This window comes from Suricata suricatta, chromosome 15 (genome assembly GCF_006229205.1).
Source record: "Suricata suricatta isolate VVHF042 chromosome 15, meerkat_22Aug2017_6uvM2_HiC, whole genome shotgun sequence".
Taxonomy (NCBI): domain Eukaryota; kingdom Metazoa; phylum Chordata; class Mammalia; order Carnivora; family Herpestidae; genus Suricata; species Suricata suricatta.
The window spans coordinates 21,600,213-21,614,689 of NC_043714.1; the positions used below are offsets into that span (position 1 = coordinate 21,600,213).

The 14,477-nt window shown below is 35.7% G+C and overlaps 1 protein-coding gene across 5 annotated transcripts in view; it reads right to left on the reverse strand.

Annotated features, from left to right (window-relative positions):
• Window positions 1-3,281: 3,281 nt before the first annotated feature.
• C15H8orf89 (chromosome 15 C8orf89 homolog) overlaps window positions 3,282-14,477 on the reverse strand; it is a 24,004-nt gene continuing 12,808 nt past the window's right edge. For 4 of the 5 annotated variants that reach the window (XM_029923625.1, XM_029923626.1, XM_029923623.1 and 1 more), the window contains 6 exons: window positions 13,416-13,582; window positions 11,271-11,424; window positions 9,136-9,234; window positions 8,080-8,135; window positions 5,746-5,781; window positions 3,282-3,580 (listed from right to left, as the gene is read on the reverse strand). In XM_029923625.1, coding sequence (XP_029779485.1) covers window positions 3,432-3,580; window positions 5,746-5,781; window positions 8,080-8,135; window positions 9,136-9,234; window positions 11,271-11,424; window positions 13,416-13,542 — 621 coding nt within the window. In that variant the 5' untranslated portion in view covers window positions 13,543-13,582 and the 3' untranslated portion in view covers window positions 3,282-3,431. Of the gene's footprint in view, window positions 3,581-5,745; window positions 5,782-8,079; window positions 8,136-9,135; window positions 9,235-11,270; window positions 11,425-13,415; window positions 13,583-14,477 lie in introns of those variants that run through there. The other variant, XM_029923627.1, reaches the window with a different exon arrangement.

A 14,477-nucleotide genomic window follows, 5' to 3' on the forward strand; every position in this document is an offset into this window, starting at 1 on the left:
TACAATATCAGAAGTTAGCATCTCATACTTACTCTAAAATCTTGGCTTAACCTCACTTGGGGGTTGTTTGAACCTTCAGTGTACTAAATACAATCTGTTCACTGCAATAAAGAGAGTCCATACAATGTAAGGAAGTAGAGCCTTTGGGGCTTTTCTTCTTTTTAAGGATTTAATGAAAAATGTAAGTTAAATTAAATTCCATCCAAGACTTAAAAGGTGATTAATTATCATCAGTATATCTCATATCTTTGTTTATTAAAAAGAAATAAACATTCCACTCCTCTCTTGCATTGGCCTGCATTGAACTCTTTCATGGGGAGTTGGGGACAAGAGACTTTACACTCTACTAAGATAAACTCTACAGGATGTGTGAGTGTCATAACTTAGGAACTCAACTCAGTATTAAGAGATATTTTTCCCTGTGGAAGGACTGTCTTCCTCTGAATTTTAAGTAACTAAATCATGATGTATCAACTAAATTTAAGCTTTTTTAAAGGTTTGTTTTTTTTTTTTTGAGAGACAGAGAGAGAGTGTGTGAGCAGGGGAGGTTCAGAGAAAGAGGGAAACACAGAATCTGAGGCAGGCTCCAGGCTCTGAGGTAGCTGTCAGCACAGAGCCCGGGGCGGGGCTCGAACCCACAAACCATGAGATCATGACTTGAGCCAAAGCCAGATGCTTAACCGACTGAGCCACCCAGGCACCCCTAAATTTAAGTTTTTAAAAAATTATTACGCTAGGGTACCTGGGTGGCATTGGTTGGGCATCCAACTTTGGCTCAGGTCATAATCTCGGGGTTTGTGAGTTTGAGCCCCATGTCAGGCTCTGTGCTGACAGCTTGCTTGCTTGCTCGCTCTCTCTCAAAAAATTTTTTTAATTAAAAATAAATAAAATAAAAACTTATTTTTCCATCAAGTTTATGTATATGGGCTTTGCTACTAGGTTAGAATTTTAATTCTCCTGTTTTCAAATTAGAGACACTGTGTAAAACAAAAACCCTTTATTTCTTTCATTTATAAAACATGAAAAATGTCACTTACTTACTTTTAAGGGTTTTCATAAGGTTTGCAAAGGAATATTAAATGTTTAGGGTACATACTAGGAGTTCAATATATGAAATAGTTAATAATCAAAGATGTTTAGAAGTGCTCATCCAAATAAGAGTTCATCAAATTTTGATTTGAGAGTAGATTTTCTCCTGTCTCCCATTTCTCAAATCACTGGCCATACTTGGATAGGTGATCGAAAGATAGAAAAAGTGTAGGTAATATTTTAATCATTCTCAATTGAAATTCAGATGTAAGCACAAACATACCCACTGAAGTTTCCTTGGTTTTCCCTTTAGAAATGAATGTGTTGGGTTCATGCATACAAACACATACATATTCTTAATGTATTTTACACATTAATATAGAGCATTCAAGGACATGGAATATGTTCATTCTCCCACATCTGTAGTGGTTTCTTTTATTCTTCTTCCGTTTTTGCCTTCTTCCTATTTCCTCCCATCCCTTGGGAATTTGGGATCTCTTCTCACTCTACCTTTTCTTTTTTTAATCAAAGAAAACAGACTAGGCTATGCAAATGTTTCTCCAAGTTCTAATTCTAGTCAGTATTCTTTCTCTGGAACTACACACCTGCTTCCAACTACCTGTTTGGCATCTCTGTCCTGTTGGCAGCCTCCATTGTATATACCCGAATCTGCATTCATCATCTTATTCCCCCCAAAATGGCACCTCCTTCTGAGAATCTTATGTCTAAAATTAGAAATGAGATGGTTTGGGGTCTTCCTCTCCTGATACTCCATCTCTAATCAGTTAATCATAAGTCCTTCACCAGGACATCTTAATTATCTAGTCTCTTCTTCCCATTCCCAGTTCTACCTTCCTACTGAGAGATTCTTACCTCGATTTTTATAACAATCTCCTAAATGTTTTCCCTACCTCCATCCCCCTCCCATTACAATCTGGCCTACACATTATACCTGGATGAATCTTCCTAAATCACAAAAGCAGTGATTTACCTTCATTCTTAAAACTCTCCCACTATGAAACAGAGGAAATAGAAACTCATGCTTAGTACCTAAGGTTCCCTACAGGGATCATCCAGTTACCATCTGAACCCTATCACCCTCCATTCTTTTGACCCCGAAGTAGCATAAATGAATGGTCCCACAGATCTAGTTTGCACATGAAATTTTCTTTGACCCGCATATAGTTTATAAATTGTGAATATTAGTTGCTTATTTCAACTAATTGCTAACATTTACACATTCTTGCAACTTTGGGGCTACATTGCCGCACGACACAAACCTGGGCAGCGAGTGCCCTTTTAAATGCAGTATCATGAAGAAACATGCCCAGCTCACCGAAGCCTTCATTGAATTGGCTCAATCTGGTACTAGCTCAGTGCCTGTGAGCACAGGAATTTATGACACGTGCCTTGTACTACCTAGTGCTGCAGCCAAATGCATCCTTCCCAAATGCACAACATGTCTTTGCTTATGTTATCCCATCTTTCTAGAAATGCCTTCTCCCTACCTCTTTACTGTCTTTAATGTCCATTTCAAACACTGTATCTTCCATGAAGCTTTCTCTGACCACCCAGCTGGATGTTAGTGCCCCATTTTTGAGCCTCTGTAATACTGTGTACTTCTCGTATGGCCTGTATCCCACTCTTCACTGGACCAGTCGTTGGTATCCTTAACTTCCCTCCATTTCTCAGGGAGGTGTATTGATGACGTTTGTCCCCCACTCCTCAAGGCTTTCTGAACGAGGAGTTCTCCTCTTGATCTAGATCTTCCTTCCTCCTCCCCAAAGAGATGGAGCAAGTCTCCATCTCTGATGTGGAGGGTGAACTGGTCAGCAATGCCTGAATGTGTACTTTTGTCCAATTCTGAAGTTCAGGATTAGGAGGCCTTCTGTTGCCACACATTTAAGACAGGTTTTTCCTTCCGGGTTTTACTGGCAAACAAAGGCAATATTTTCATCTGCTTGAATACTTAGCTCACAGCGGTTTTCAAACTCAAGTAGGGAAAAGGAGGGGATCTTATTGGGCATCTTCTATGTTCCAATAATGATTCACTCTGTCTTGAATCTTCTGAAGTTCCCTGCAAAGTCATTAGCTGTACAGAGAGGCACTCAAAATACATGTATCAAACAGAGCCAAAGGACACAATCAATGTGCATGAAGTTCATGGAATGTAATCTCCCCTGTGCTGTGTTCCAATAAACCATAATTTAAACGTCTTTTTTGTAGATGTTAATGAAATACAAATGATTCTGTATATTACATAGAATATTTATTTCCTATTTACATTTCCACTTTTATGTAAATCATTGTACATCATATCACATATCAAGAAAAGAAAAAGAAGGGAAAAATATATAAACCTTAGACATCAGTGAAGAAAGCATCATACCATGTGATACTTATCAGCAGTCTCTAAAGTCTCGTTTCTTGCCCTTTTTTGATTTTCTAGTAGTTTCTTGACGAATGGTATCATACTCCAATATGGCCATTTTGGAAAGTCTCTGTAAGTATTGAGATGATGCTCCAGCAAGAGGATCACTGAAGCCAGAACCTGGGAAGAAAAAGAAATTAGCACACAGAATGACACTGTCTAAAATATCTCAGGGTGCCTGGGTGGCTCAGTCGGTTGAGATTCCGGCTCAGGTCATGATCTCACGGTTCGTGGGTCTGAGTCCTGTGTCGGGCTCTGTGCTGACAGCTAGCTCAGAGCCTGGAGCCTACTTCAGATTCTGTGTCTCCCTCTCTCTGACCCTCCCCTGCTCATGCTGTCTCTCTCTGCTTCTCAAAAAAAAATTTTTTTTAATTAAAATATCTTTCTCAAAAAAAATAAAATAAATAAATAAAATAAAATATGTCTTTCTCAAAATGACCACTAAACACTACTAGTTCTTGGTGGATCACATTCTTTGAAGTAGAAAGTATTTACTTTCTAAAGTGAATGTGATACTAAGTCATCTCAAAAAAATATTTAACTGTAAATATATAATGTTTGTATTTAATTATATAAAAGTAAATATGAGTCAGCACTTTTTTTTAATGTTTGTTTGTTTTGAGAGAGAGCACGCATGCACATGGGAAGGGGCAGAGAGAGAATCCCACGTAGGCGCTGTGCTGTCAGCACAGAGCCCAACATGAGGCTTGATTCCATGACCGTGAGATCGTTACCCAAGCCAAAATCAAGAGTTAGACACTTAACCAACTGAGCCACCCAGGCGCTCTCTGAGTGTGTATTTCTTAAAAGACAGGATGGCTGTGGAATTTATTGCAAAGCAAAAGGCACAATCCCCATAAATAATTAACTTGTTTTATATCTTACATGCTCATCGAGTTTTTTTCTCCAAATACACTGTTTCTTTCTCATAAATGCTAAGTTTAGTAAAATAGTAAAATTATAAAGTAAAATAAATCACTCACTAACTGAACAGCATTATTCAAGCTTCTATTGTAGCATGGTAGTAATAATAGTAATAACATATTGAATGATCTGTTTGGGCCAAGTACTTTACATTTATTTCATCCACACAACACTATAAAGTAGGCAACTAGTAGTAGCTTGGACCACAGATATAAAAAGAAGATTTTCCAGGGCTAGAAAAAATTTGCCCAAGGGCAAAGGACTTGAACCCAGGAAGGGGTTCATCAAATTCAAACTTCCTATGCAATTACTACATACTGCTCTAAATATGTAAATATGTATAAATACTTCTATTTCAAAACATATAAAACTTTGAAAATATATAGATTCAAACGGTTTTAAAATGCTACTATTTAATTTCAAATGGTCAAGTATCAGAAAAGCTATCTACAATTCTCTAGTATGGTTGTTACTTTCGTTTGTTTTGTTATTTAAGTGTATAACTTAAGTAGGCAGTTCAGAGAGAGAGTGAGAGAGTAGAGGGGAAAAATATGGTCAGGATACCTCTTCTTAGCAGTATAATGAACCTGACGCTTAGAAAAACACTCTGGTGGAGTGCTTGGGTGGCTCAGTCAGTTAAGCCTCCAACTCTTGATTCCAGCTCAGGTCATGTTCTCACGGTTTGTGACTTCAAACCCCACGTCCAGCTCTGCATTGACAGTGCAGAGCCTGCTTAGGATTCTGTTTCCTTCTATTTCTCTGCCCCTTACTGCTTGCTCTCGATCTCTTTCTCTAAATAAATAAACACTAAAAGAAAAACATCTGACTACAAATGAAATATATTCTAGACCATAAGCAAATATCAAAAAACTTCAAAACTGCAATTAAGTTGAAAGTTGTTAATAAGATAAATTTTAAATTCTCAAATACTTAGAAATTTACACATACATTCTAGATTATTCATCAACCAAAAAAGAAATCATAATAAACATTAAAATATTTGTGACTAAATGATAAAGAAAATATTACAAAACTCGTGCCATGCAGCAAAAGTTATATACGCAGAGGTTTACTCCCCAAATCCCTTGTTAGAAAAGAAGGCTTGAAATCTTCTTTTTTGAGATCTAAGATACACAGTAGGAGAATAGTAAACCCAAAGAACATGGGAGGAAAAAGCTAATACAGGAAAGAGAAAAAATCAGTGAAATAGAAAACAAATTTACAAGAAAGCGTTTTTAGATGAGTTCTTGATTGAAGAGACTCCTTTATTAAGGAGAAAAGCCTCTCATAAGATCAATCAAAAAAATGTAGAAGGCACAAGTAAATTATAGTGCAAAAAAGTTCTAGAAAATATAACTTACCAAAATTGATTGAAGAATTAGCATGCCTTATAAATCCTAAAATTAAAATGATTAGATCAATATTAAAATAATAGTTCTTGCCTTGTAGTCTATTTTGTTTATGTTAGCATACTTACACAGTCTTTCTTTTTATTAGTGTTTTCATAGTTTATATATTTTCCATCCTTGCATTTTTTATCTTTCTTGCCCTTAAATTTAAAATATTCCTCTTGTAAGCAACATATAGTTATTTTTCTCAGTCTGATGCTTGGTTTTTTCATTGAAATATTTAGACTACTTATATCTAATATAATTGTTGTTATGTTTAATTTTAAATCTTCAATCTCACTGGTTGTTTTCTATTTGTCCTATATGCTTTTTGTTTCTTTTTCTTCCTTCCTTGTCCTCTTTTGAAATGATCAGGTATTTTCTGGTTATTTATTATATATCCCCTTTCTATTATTAGTTTGTCACTTGTATTACTTTATTATTCTTTTAGTGGTCACCACACAGACAATCACATCTCTTTGATATATTATAATCTATTTTAAATTTGTCATTTTACCATTTTCCAGATAATGCAAGTATCCTACAGAATTTAAATCCACATATGCCCCGTCCTACCTCTGTGCTACTGTTTTCAAGTATATTATTTCTACATATATTTCTAAACTTCATAATACTACTGCTACCACTTTTCATTCTTTCCCAAGTTGTGCTTCCATTTTGTATAATTACTCCCTTAATACTTTTTAAGTGAAACTCTGCAGACAATAAATTCTTTCAACTCCTATATAAATGAAAATGTATTTGTTTCACTTAACTTTTAAAAATATTTTCACTGGGCATATAATTCAAGTTTGGCAGTCACTGTCTTTTAGCACTTGAAAATGCCATCCCACTGTCTTCTTGCTTCCATTGCCTACATTTAAAAAGTCGGTTGTGTCTCTTACCATTGCTCCTTTGAAAATAACATTTCTTTTTTCTGTTTTGATTTTGTTTTTTAATTTAGTCTTGTTTTTATGATGTGCCTACCTGTGGTTTTCTTTTTTCTATCTTGCTGAGGATTCATAGAACTTCTTGTATCTGTGGCTTTGTAATTTTCATCAATTTGGGAACTTATCAGTCAGTATGTAAATACTGTTACTGTCCTACTCTCTCTCCTCTTATTCTGGAATTAGAATTACACATGTGTAAAGCAGGTTTACCTTGTCACATAATAATTTGCACACTCTGTTCTGTATTATATTTCTTCTTCCTTCACTTGAATTGCATATTTTCTAATGACCTCTCATTTCACTAATCCTATCATCTGTTGTTTTCCATTTTTACCCAACTTTAATGCAGTATATTTGACAAATAAAAATTGTATATATTTAAGGTATACACCAAGACGACTTGATACACATATGTGTTGTTAAATGACTACCACAATTAAGCTAATTAACACGTCTATCACCTCTCATAGTTATCTTTTCTGGAAGGATATGAGAACATTTGAGATCTAGTCTCTTAGCAGATTTCAGTCTACATTACAGTATTACTAACTACAGTCACTATGCTGTACATAGGATCCTCAGCATTTATTCATCTTAGAAAGGTAATTTTGTATCAACATCTCCCCACTTGCCCCACCCCAAAACCCTGGTAACCACCATTCTATTCTGTATACTTGAGCTTTTTTGTCCCCTCTTAAGATTCCACATACAAGTGATTGATTCTAGTAGGAATAAAGTTCCATGTAGCATTTGTCTTCCTCTGTCTGGCTTATTTCACCTGTGGAATTAGACATTTGTCACAAGTGATAGGATTTCCTTTTTTACAGCTATATAAAACCAGGCATCCCCAGCCTTACAATAGTTCACATTAAGCCACTTCAGTTTTACGAAAGACCTTCATTAGTACCTGTTTTTGCTAAGTGAAAGAGGTCCAATAAAAATTTTCACTTTTATTTTCAAAAGGTAAAAACAGAAAAAGCATTCAGTGTGTGGTTTGCAGCAAGACATTTTGGAGGCAAAACACACCCTTAACAGCAAGAACAGAGTCACTGAGCTCCTTCCTGGGAAGCTACGCTCAGTATCTCAACATCAAGTTGTCACAGCTTTGAAAAATTACAAAAGTCAGAAACTTGAATGGTGTGCAGGCCATGCCATGGCCCACATGAGAGATGGATCCTGAGATAATAAAAATATGTGCTGGACATAGCATCCACTAAGTCTACAAAATCAACAAAGTTTAAAAGAAGCATTAACATAACAAAGCAATTAAATCAGTGGAAAGAAAGTAAGTTAAAAAAAAATAAGTATTAGATAACCTAATAAGACATGTAGTGGGAGAAAAAATGAGCCAGCTTACCCTTTGGTTTCTCCTGAATTGGTACCACAATGTGTTTCTCCTTAGTCTTCCTTATCCTAAAATTATATATTTTCATAAAATCATTTAATATAAATCCAGAGTACACTAATTTAAAATATATAGTAAGAGACAAGAAGTTGTCTCACTCGGTGAAAGACTTCACACAGAAATTAAATAAACATTAAAGAAAGCAAACTCAGTCCATCATAACTAATCCAATCAGAAGCAGATATGAACCACCTCAATCTCTCAGTTTTTGTTAATAAATCTTACCAGTAGATAAGTGTTATATCTAACTTTTTCCATGTTTTTCTTAGTTTTTCAAGTTTATTTATTATTTGTTTATTTTGAGAGAGACAGAGACAGTACAAGTTGGGGAGGAGCAGAAAGGGAGACAGAGAATCCTAGGCAGTCTCCACGCTCAGCATGGATCCCCAGGCAGGGCTCAAACCCATGAAGCTGTGAGAGCATGAACTGAGCCAAAACTAAGAGTCAGATGCTTAACCCGACTGAGTCAGCCAGGCTCCCCTATTTATCTTATTTTTATCTTAACTTTATCTAATCATAATTCAGGGAATGCTAAGAGGAAGGGAATCAATATTACATTAAGAGGGTACCTAGATATGCCAGATATCAACTGTCACTTATTTGTGCACATTTTACCTATTAATCACCACAGTCAGAATTCTTCCTTCATTAACTTTTGTTCCTACTGGAACAGACCTACATAACAAGTGAGTTATTAGAGGAAGTAGGTCATGACTGAATCTGCTGTGGGTGAGATAATCCATGAGAACTGCAAATTTCCTGTAACTATATTAAACTTTAGAAGTCAGCCAGAACCTTTAGATGCCCTTCACCTCTAGGATTATTGCTATCAGTTATATTAATGGAGTGTGCCTTGAGAGTAACTGAAAACATTATGATTGCAATTAAAGAAATTTGAAAAAACACACTTTTATCCTCATTTTAAACAGAAATATTCACAAATATTCATATGGAGGGAAACAAGGTATAAGGGGTTGTACACAAGACAAAGAAAAATGAGTTACTTTCCTGCTTGGCCACGGCTGGTCCCTCACAGGAGGACACTGTGCAATATGCAGAGGAGAATAAAATACTTGCAGGCAACTTGACATGTCATCACTAGAATGGCTAAAATAAAGACGCTGTTTCAAAGACACGGAAGAGAACTAGCATTGACGCTTGCCAAGCACTCCATAAACACTGGGGCACGAAACCGCCACCATTCCACTTCGTGCACAAGCAACTTGTCTTAGCATAGATTTAATATATTCAAATTATCTCTCACTGACTAGGTAAATTCACACTGAGTCCATGTACAGTGGTGAGGAATCATGCACAAAACAGCCAAATTGCAAATGAAAACAAAACTGAAATAGAGTGAAAATAGTACGAAGTAAAATGAAGACTTAAAATTAAGAGGTAATTGGGCTAATTCAGGGGGTGCTTTCGGATCTTTAGAAGATCACATGCATTGAAAGAAGGGTAACAAGACTGGTCCGTGTGGAGAGAAGTCCATTACCAGGGGCAGCCCTCCTCAAAGGGCCCTGGGATTCCTGATAAAAGTGACAAGAGGGAGGTGGATGTAGGAACACAGGTGCGTCAGTAAACCAGAAACTCACTGTCTGTAGGCAGGTGTTTCACTCATGTTTCCAACAGCCTCTCTTCTTTCTACCTCCCTGCCAGCCCTCCTCTTTGTCTGTTACCATCCACTCCACCAGCAACTCACTCTTTCTCTTCCACCCTCCCTGAGTCTCCCTTATTTCATGACAGTCTCAGGGAAAAAAAAAATCTTGCTTTTTATATTTTTATAGCTTGGAAATCTGCCCTCAGATAATATTAAAAATGATGGGAAAGGTTTTATGTGTGTTATTGTTCATTGTGATATTACATATGAAACCAAAAAGTCAAAGCAACTGATAAGTACAAGGATAGGTAATGGTTAAATAAACCATGGATCTATCAGTGGAATATAATGTTGCCAGAAGGGCTGTTTGGAGATATGCAGTGACATCAAGAAGTGAAAAATATATAATAATAAGTTACAAAGGCAGAGTAAAAAAATTGTAAGCACCCAAAAATCACAGTTAAAACAAAAGTCCATGAAAATGAGGAAGAAAAGAGAACAAACACCCTATAATAAAAATGGATATATTAGGATGGGTAAATTATCAAATCATTGTTTTTCTTTTTCCAAATTTTCTTTAAAGTTATTATTTGTTTTCATGATTTCACAAATTAGGCAAAACTTTTCATTTTTAGTATATTCTAGTTCTCCATTTATGTGACTAAAATTTATTTCAAGAGTAATTAACAAGAAAAATAACATTAGCAGAAAGCTCAAGAAATACATTCTAAGACTTCTATATTTGTCTGCTACATGTAACCGACTAACTTTAAAGCAGTGTGGCAGGAAGAGTAGATGAAAACATAAACTTTCCCCTAAAGACAGTAGCAACGCAGACTACTATGAATGCTTCATCTTTTTCAGGCTGGCAGAGTGAGCAAGTACTAGACATTCAATAAATACCTGATGAATAAATAAATAAACCAACGCAGCAACAAAATAGGATATCAGTCTGTCTTACTAATTTATAGATCCCTTTGGAGAAAGGGGTTTTCTTTTAATAGTATGTCAATCAGTCCAATTTATAAAAGGGAAGGCAATTATGATAATGTTTTTAAACACCAATATTCAAAGTTAGTGGGACTTTTCTGGCTGACAAACTCCACTCTGAGAGTCAGTGCTGGTTCTTCATTAGGCTGACAGCTCACTGAGAACCTCCCCTCACACTACGCCAGTCAAACTGGAAACAAAACACAAGGAACTACCTTCAGCTTTCAGAAACCTGTTAATATTGCAGAGCTCATTTACTTTCATTGTGAAAACTTCCAATATTCTCATAGGCAATCTACCCTAGGGCAACAAACATTTTTAAAAGGAAGTCCTTAAATCCTTTCTGGCAATGTCACTTGAAAACTGAGAAAAGTGTCTACTTGTCAAACTGAATAAAACTGCTTACCTTAGATTTATAAAATGAAATCTTTAATGGAAAAAATATTAGTGGGCAAGAGAGAATTAAGTTCACTAGCCAGGAAAACCTTTACACTTAGTTGTTACTAAGAATAAATGTTGAATGAAAGAGAATTGAGTAGAAATGGTCTACCTGACTGGAGGTATCTCGGAATCAATATGTAGCAGTCTTAGATGAACTTCCAGTGGACTTGAACTTATACTTTTTTGGCAACTTTGCAGTCCTGGTAAATATGGCCTTTTGACACATTCTTTGAGCTCTTCCAGACCAAATGCCATGGTGTATTCTAATTAAAAATAGTAATATAATCAACTATATTATTTCTTGATGAAATGTCCTCTTTTACGACATACTAAAATGCATAATGCAATACACCAAATCAGTGATCAAGGAAAGAAAAATAAAGCTACTGTAATTTATCTTGTGTCTTTCCCAGGAGAATACCTCCCAATTTCCCCTGTAGGGACTATAGGGAAGAGGTGATTAAGGGCTGATCAAGAAGTAGAATAAGGAAAAAGGGCAGTTTCATGAATCTCCCACAGTCGTCACTGTCCTCTGCCTCATTATTTTATACAATTATAATTTCCAGAATACTAGAGACAGTCACCTTTAAACAGTTTAAAAGCACTTTTAAGGGGCACCTGGGTGGCTCAGTTGGTTGAGCGTCCGACCGGCTCAGGTCATGATCTCACGGTTCGTGGGTTTGAGCTCCGCATCCGGCTCTGTGCTGACAGCTAGCTCAGAGCCTAGAGCCTGTCTTCAGATTCTGTGTCTCCCTCTCTCTCTCTGACCCTCCCCTGCTCACATTGTCTCTCTCTGTCTCTTTCTCAAAAATAAATAAAACATTTAAAAAAAAATTTTAAAGCACTTTTAAGAGTCTTATATTACCTGCTATTTTAAATCTTTCTACCTTCCTGCTCTTATGTAAATTAAGAGGTATAAATACATGATTATTGAGCTACCAATGAGAGATAAAAGAATTTTACTTCAGGCATTGATTTTAATTTTCTCTCTGCAAAATTTCATACCAAATCTACAAACACTAACATGAAGCATCAAGATTGCTTTGCGTACTGACCTCACACAAAATTGGACAAAGAGATTGACAAATTATTAAAACAAAACAAAACTTCAAAAGGAAGGCAATGAATGGAGAACAGATTAAGAAATGAAAGGTTTGGGTAATCTTTAAATTAAATGTTGAGAACTGAATTTTAAGCTTTCTCTCTTTTTTGTTTTGGGGGAAGAGGGGCAGAGAGAGAGGGAAAGAGAATCTCAAGCAGGCTCCATGCTCACTGCAGACCCTGCTGCAGGGCATGACCTCTTGATCCTGAGACCATGACCTGAGCTAAAATCAGGAGCCGGACACATAGCTAATGAGCCACCCAGGTGCCCCTTAGGTTTTCTCTACTAAGCAAGCCTAGCACAGGAATAAAACTAGTATCTAATGGGACTGGAGTTATACTAAATTGCTCCAAATGCTACTTTGCAACCTTTAATTTGTTTCCTTTGGAAAAAAATTGTTTCTCCTGGTCAAAAAACATACAAATTCTCTTTTCAGGAATTAGATTTGAGTGTAAAAGGACAGATAAACTAAAGTAGCTTTAATGAGAATCTAGTGAAAACATTGAAAAAATAGAGCAACACATTCAAAACCAGGAGTAATGAAATGGGTTGGGGAATTCGAATTCTGTGATTTTGAAGAATTACATCTTTACTTATAAAGCTGAAGGCAAAATTCAGAATAAGATAAAATTATAATTTGAAATTTAACATATAAATTAAAATTAATCTACTAACACATTCATACACATAATCAAAAGTCCTCAAATTAGTCTGTATCGAGCATCTGTAGAAAATAAGATACTTTCCACATAACTCATGCAAAAAACAAAGTTTTGGTTAGGATTCTTAATGCAAAAATGTGCTGTTAAGGATCTGGGTTTCATTCCCAAACATTTTAAACATAAAAACCAACTTGAGATATTTAAAAACAAACGCAATTTATAAAAAGTAGTACAATTCGATGGACACATTACTGCACTGATATCAAGACAAGCAGTTCTTCAAAATTTGCTTCCATCATGATTACAGAATTACCTGAAGTAAATTCATTTTAATTTGCTTCCATTTTTATTTTCCACAAACTTAGGATATTATCCTGACATAAATGTTACAAAACCTGTGTCTCTCAACAGCTTAAAAAAAATACATATGTAAATTGAAGGCACTATTTCTATATTTTCTTCACAAAATAATTGTAAAAAATGAAGTTACCTTTCTTCATTTTTTGTGTTTCCAAAACTGCTTTCCTCCAACTACTCTCAAAGAGAAAACAACTGTCAAGAGAATTTCTGGTGACCCTAGCAGTATCAAATTTGATTACAGGGGATAACACTGGCATTGTTTCCTCTTCTTTCAACAGTATTGATGAAAGTGAGATGCTGCTCCAGACACAGGATATGAAATACAAAATAAATAAATAAATAAATAAATAAATAAATAAATAAATAAATATTTCAGAGATAAATATTTTTTCCAATTTGTTTTCCACTATACAAAGTAAATACTAATATAGACTTACATAAAAAGTTCACTTATAACATGTAAATACACATTCTTGGGATTTTAAAGTAAGAGGCCTTTAAACATGTAGCTAAAATAGGTAGTAGGAGTTCTTTCCTTTTAAATATTTTAATGAATTCTTTTAAATCTCAGGTCACAGATATTTAGCAATATAAAACAACTGACATCCAATGGCAAGTTACTGTGTACAAGATAATAAAATGCTTATATCACCATTATATACAATAACCAAGTGGGACTTATCTCTGTGATGCAAGGATGGTTCAACACCCAAAAAAAATTTTTTAAGTAGTTTATTGTCAAATTAGCTTCCATACAACACCCAGTGCTCTTCCCCACAAGTGCCCTCCTCCATCACCACCACTTCCCCTCCCCACCCCTTCAACCCTCAGTTCATTTTCAGTATTCAATAGTCTCTCAAGTTTTGTGTCCCTCTCTCTTTCCAACTCTCTTTCCCTCTTCCCCTCCCCCTGGTCCTCCATTAGCTTTCTCTTGTTTTCCTGTTAGACCTATGAGTGCAAACATATGGTATCTGTCCTTCTCTGCCTGACTTATTTCGCTTAGCATGACACCCTCAAGGTCCATCCACTTTCCTACAAATGGCCAGATTTCATTCTTTCTCATTGCCATGTAATACTCCATTGTATATATACCACATCTTCTTGATCCACTCATCAGGTGATGGACATTTAGGCTCTTTCCATGTTTTGGCTATTGTTGACAGTGCTGCTATGAATATTGGGGTACATATGC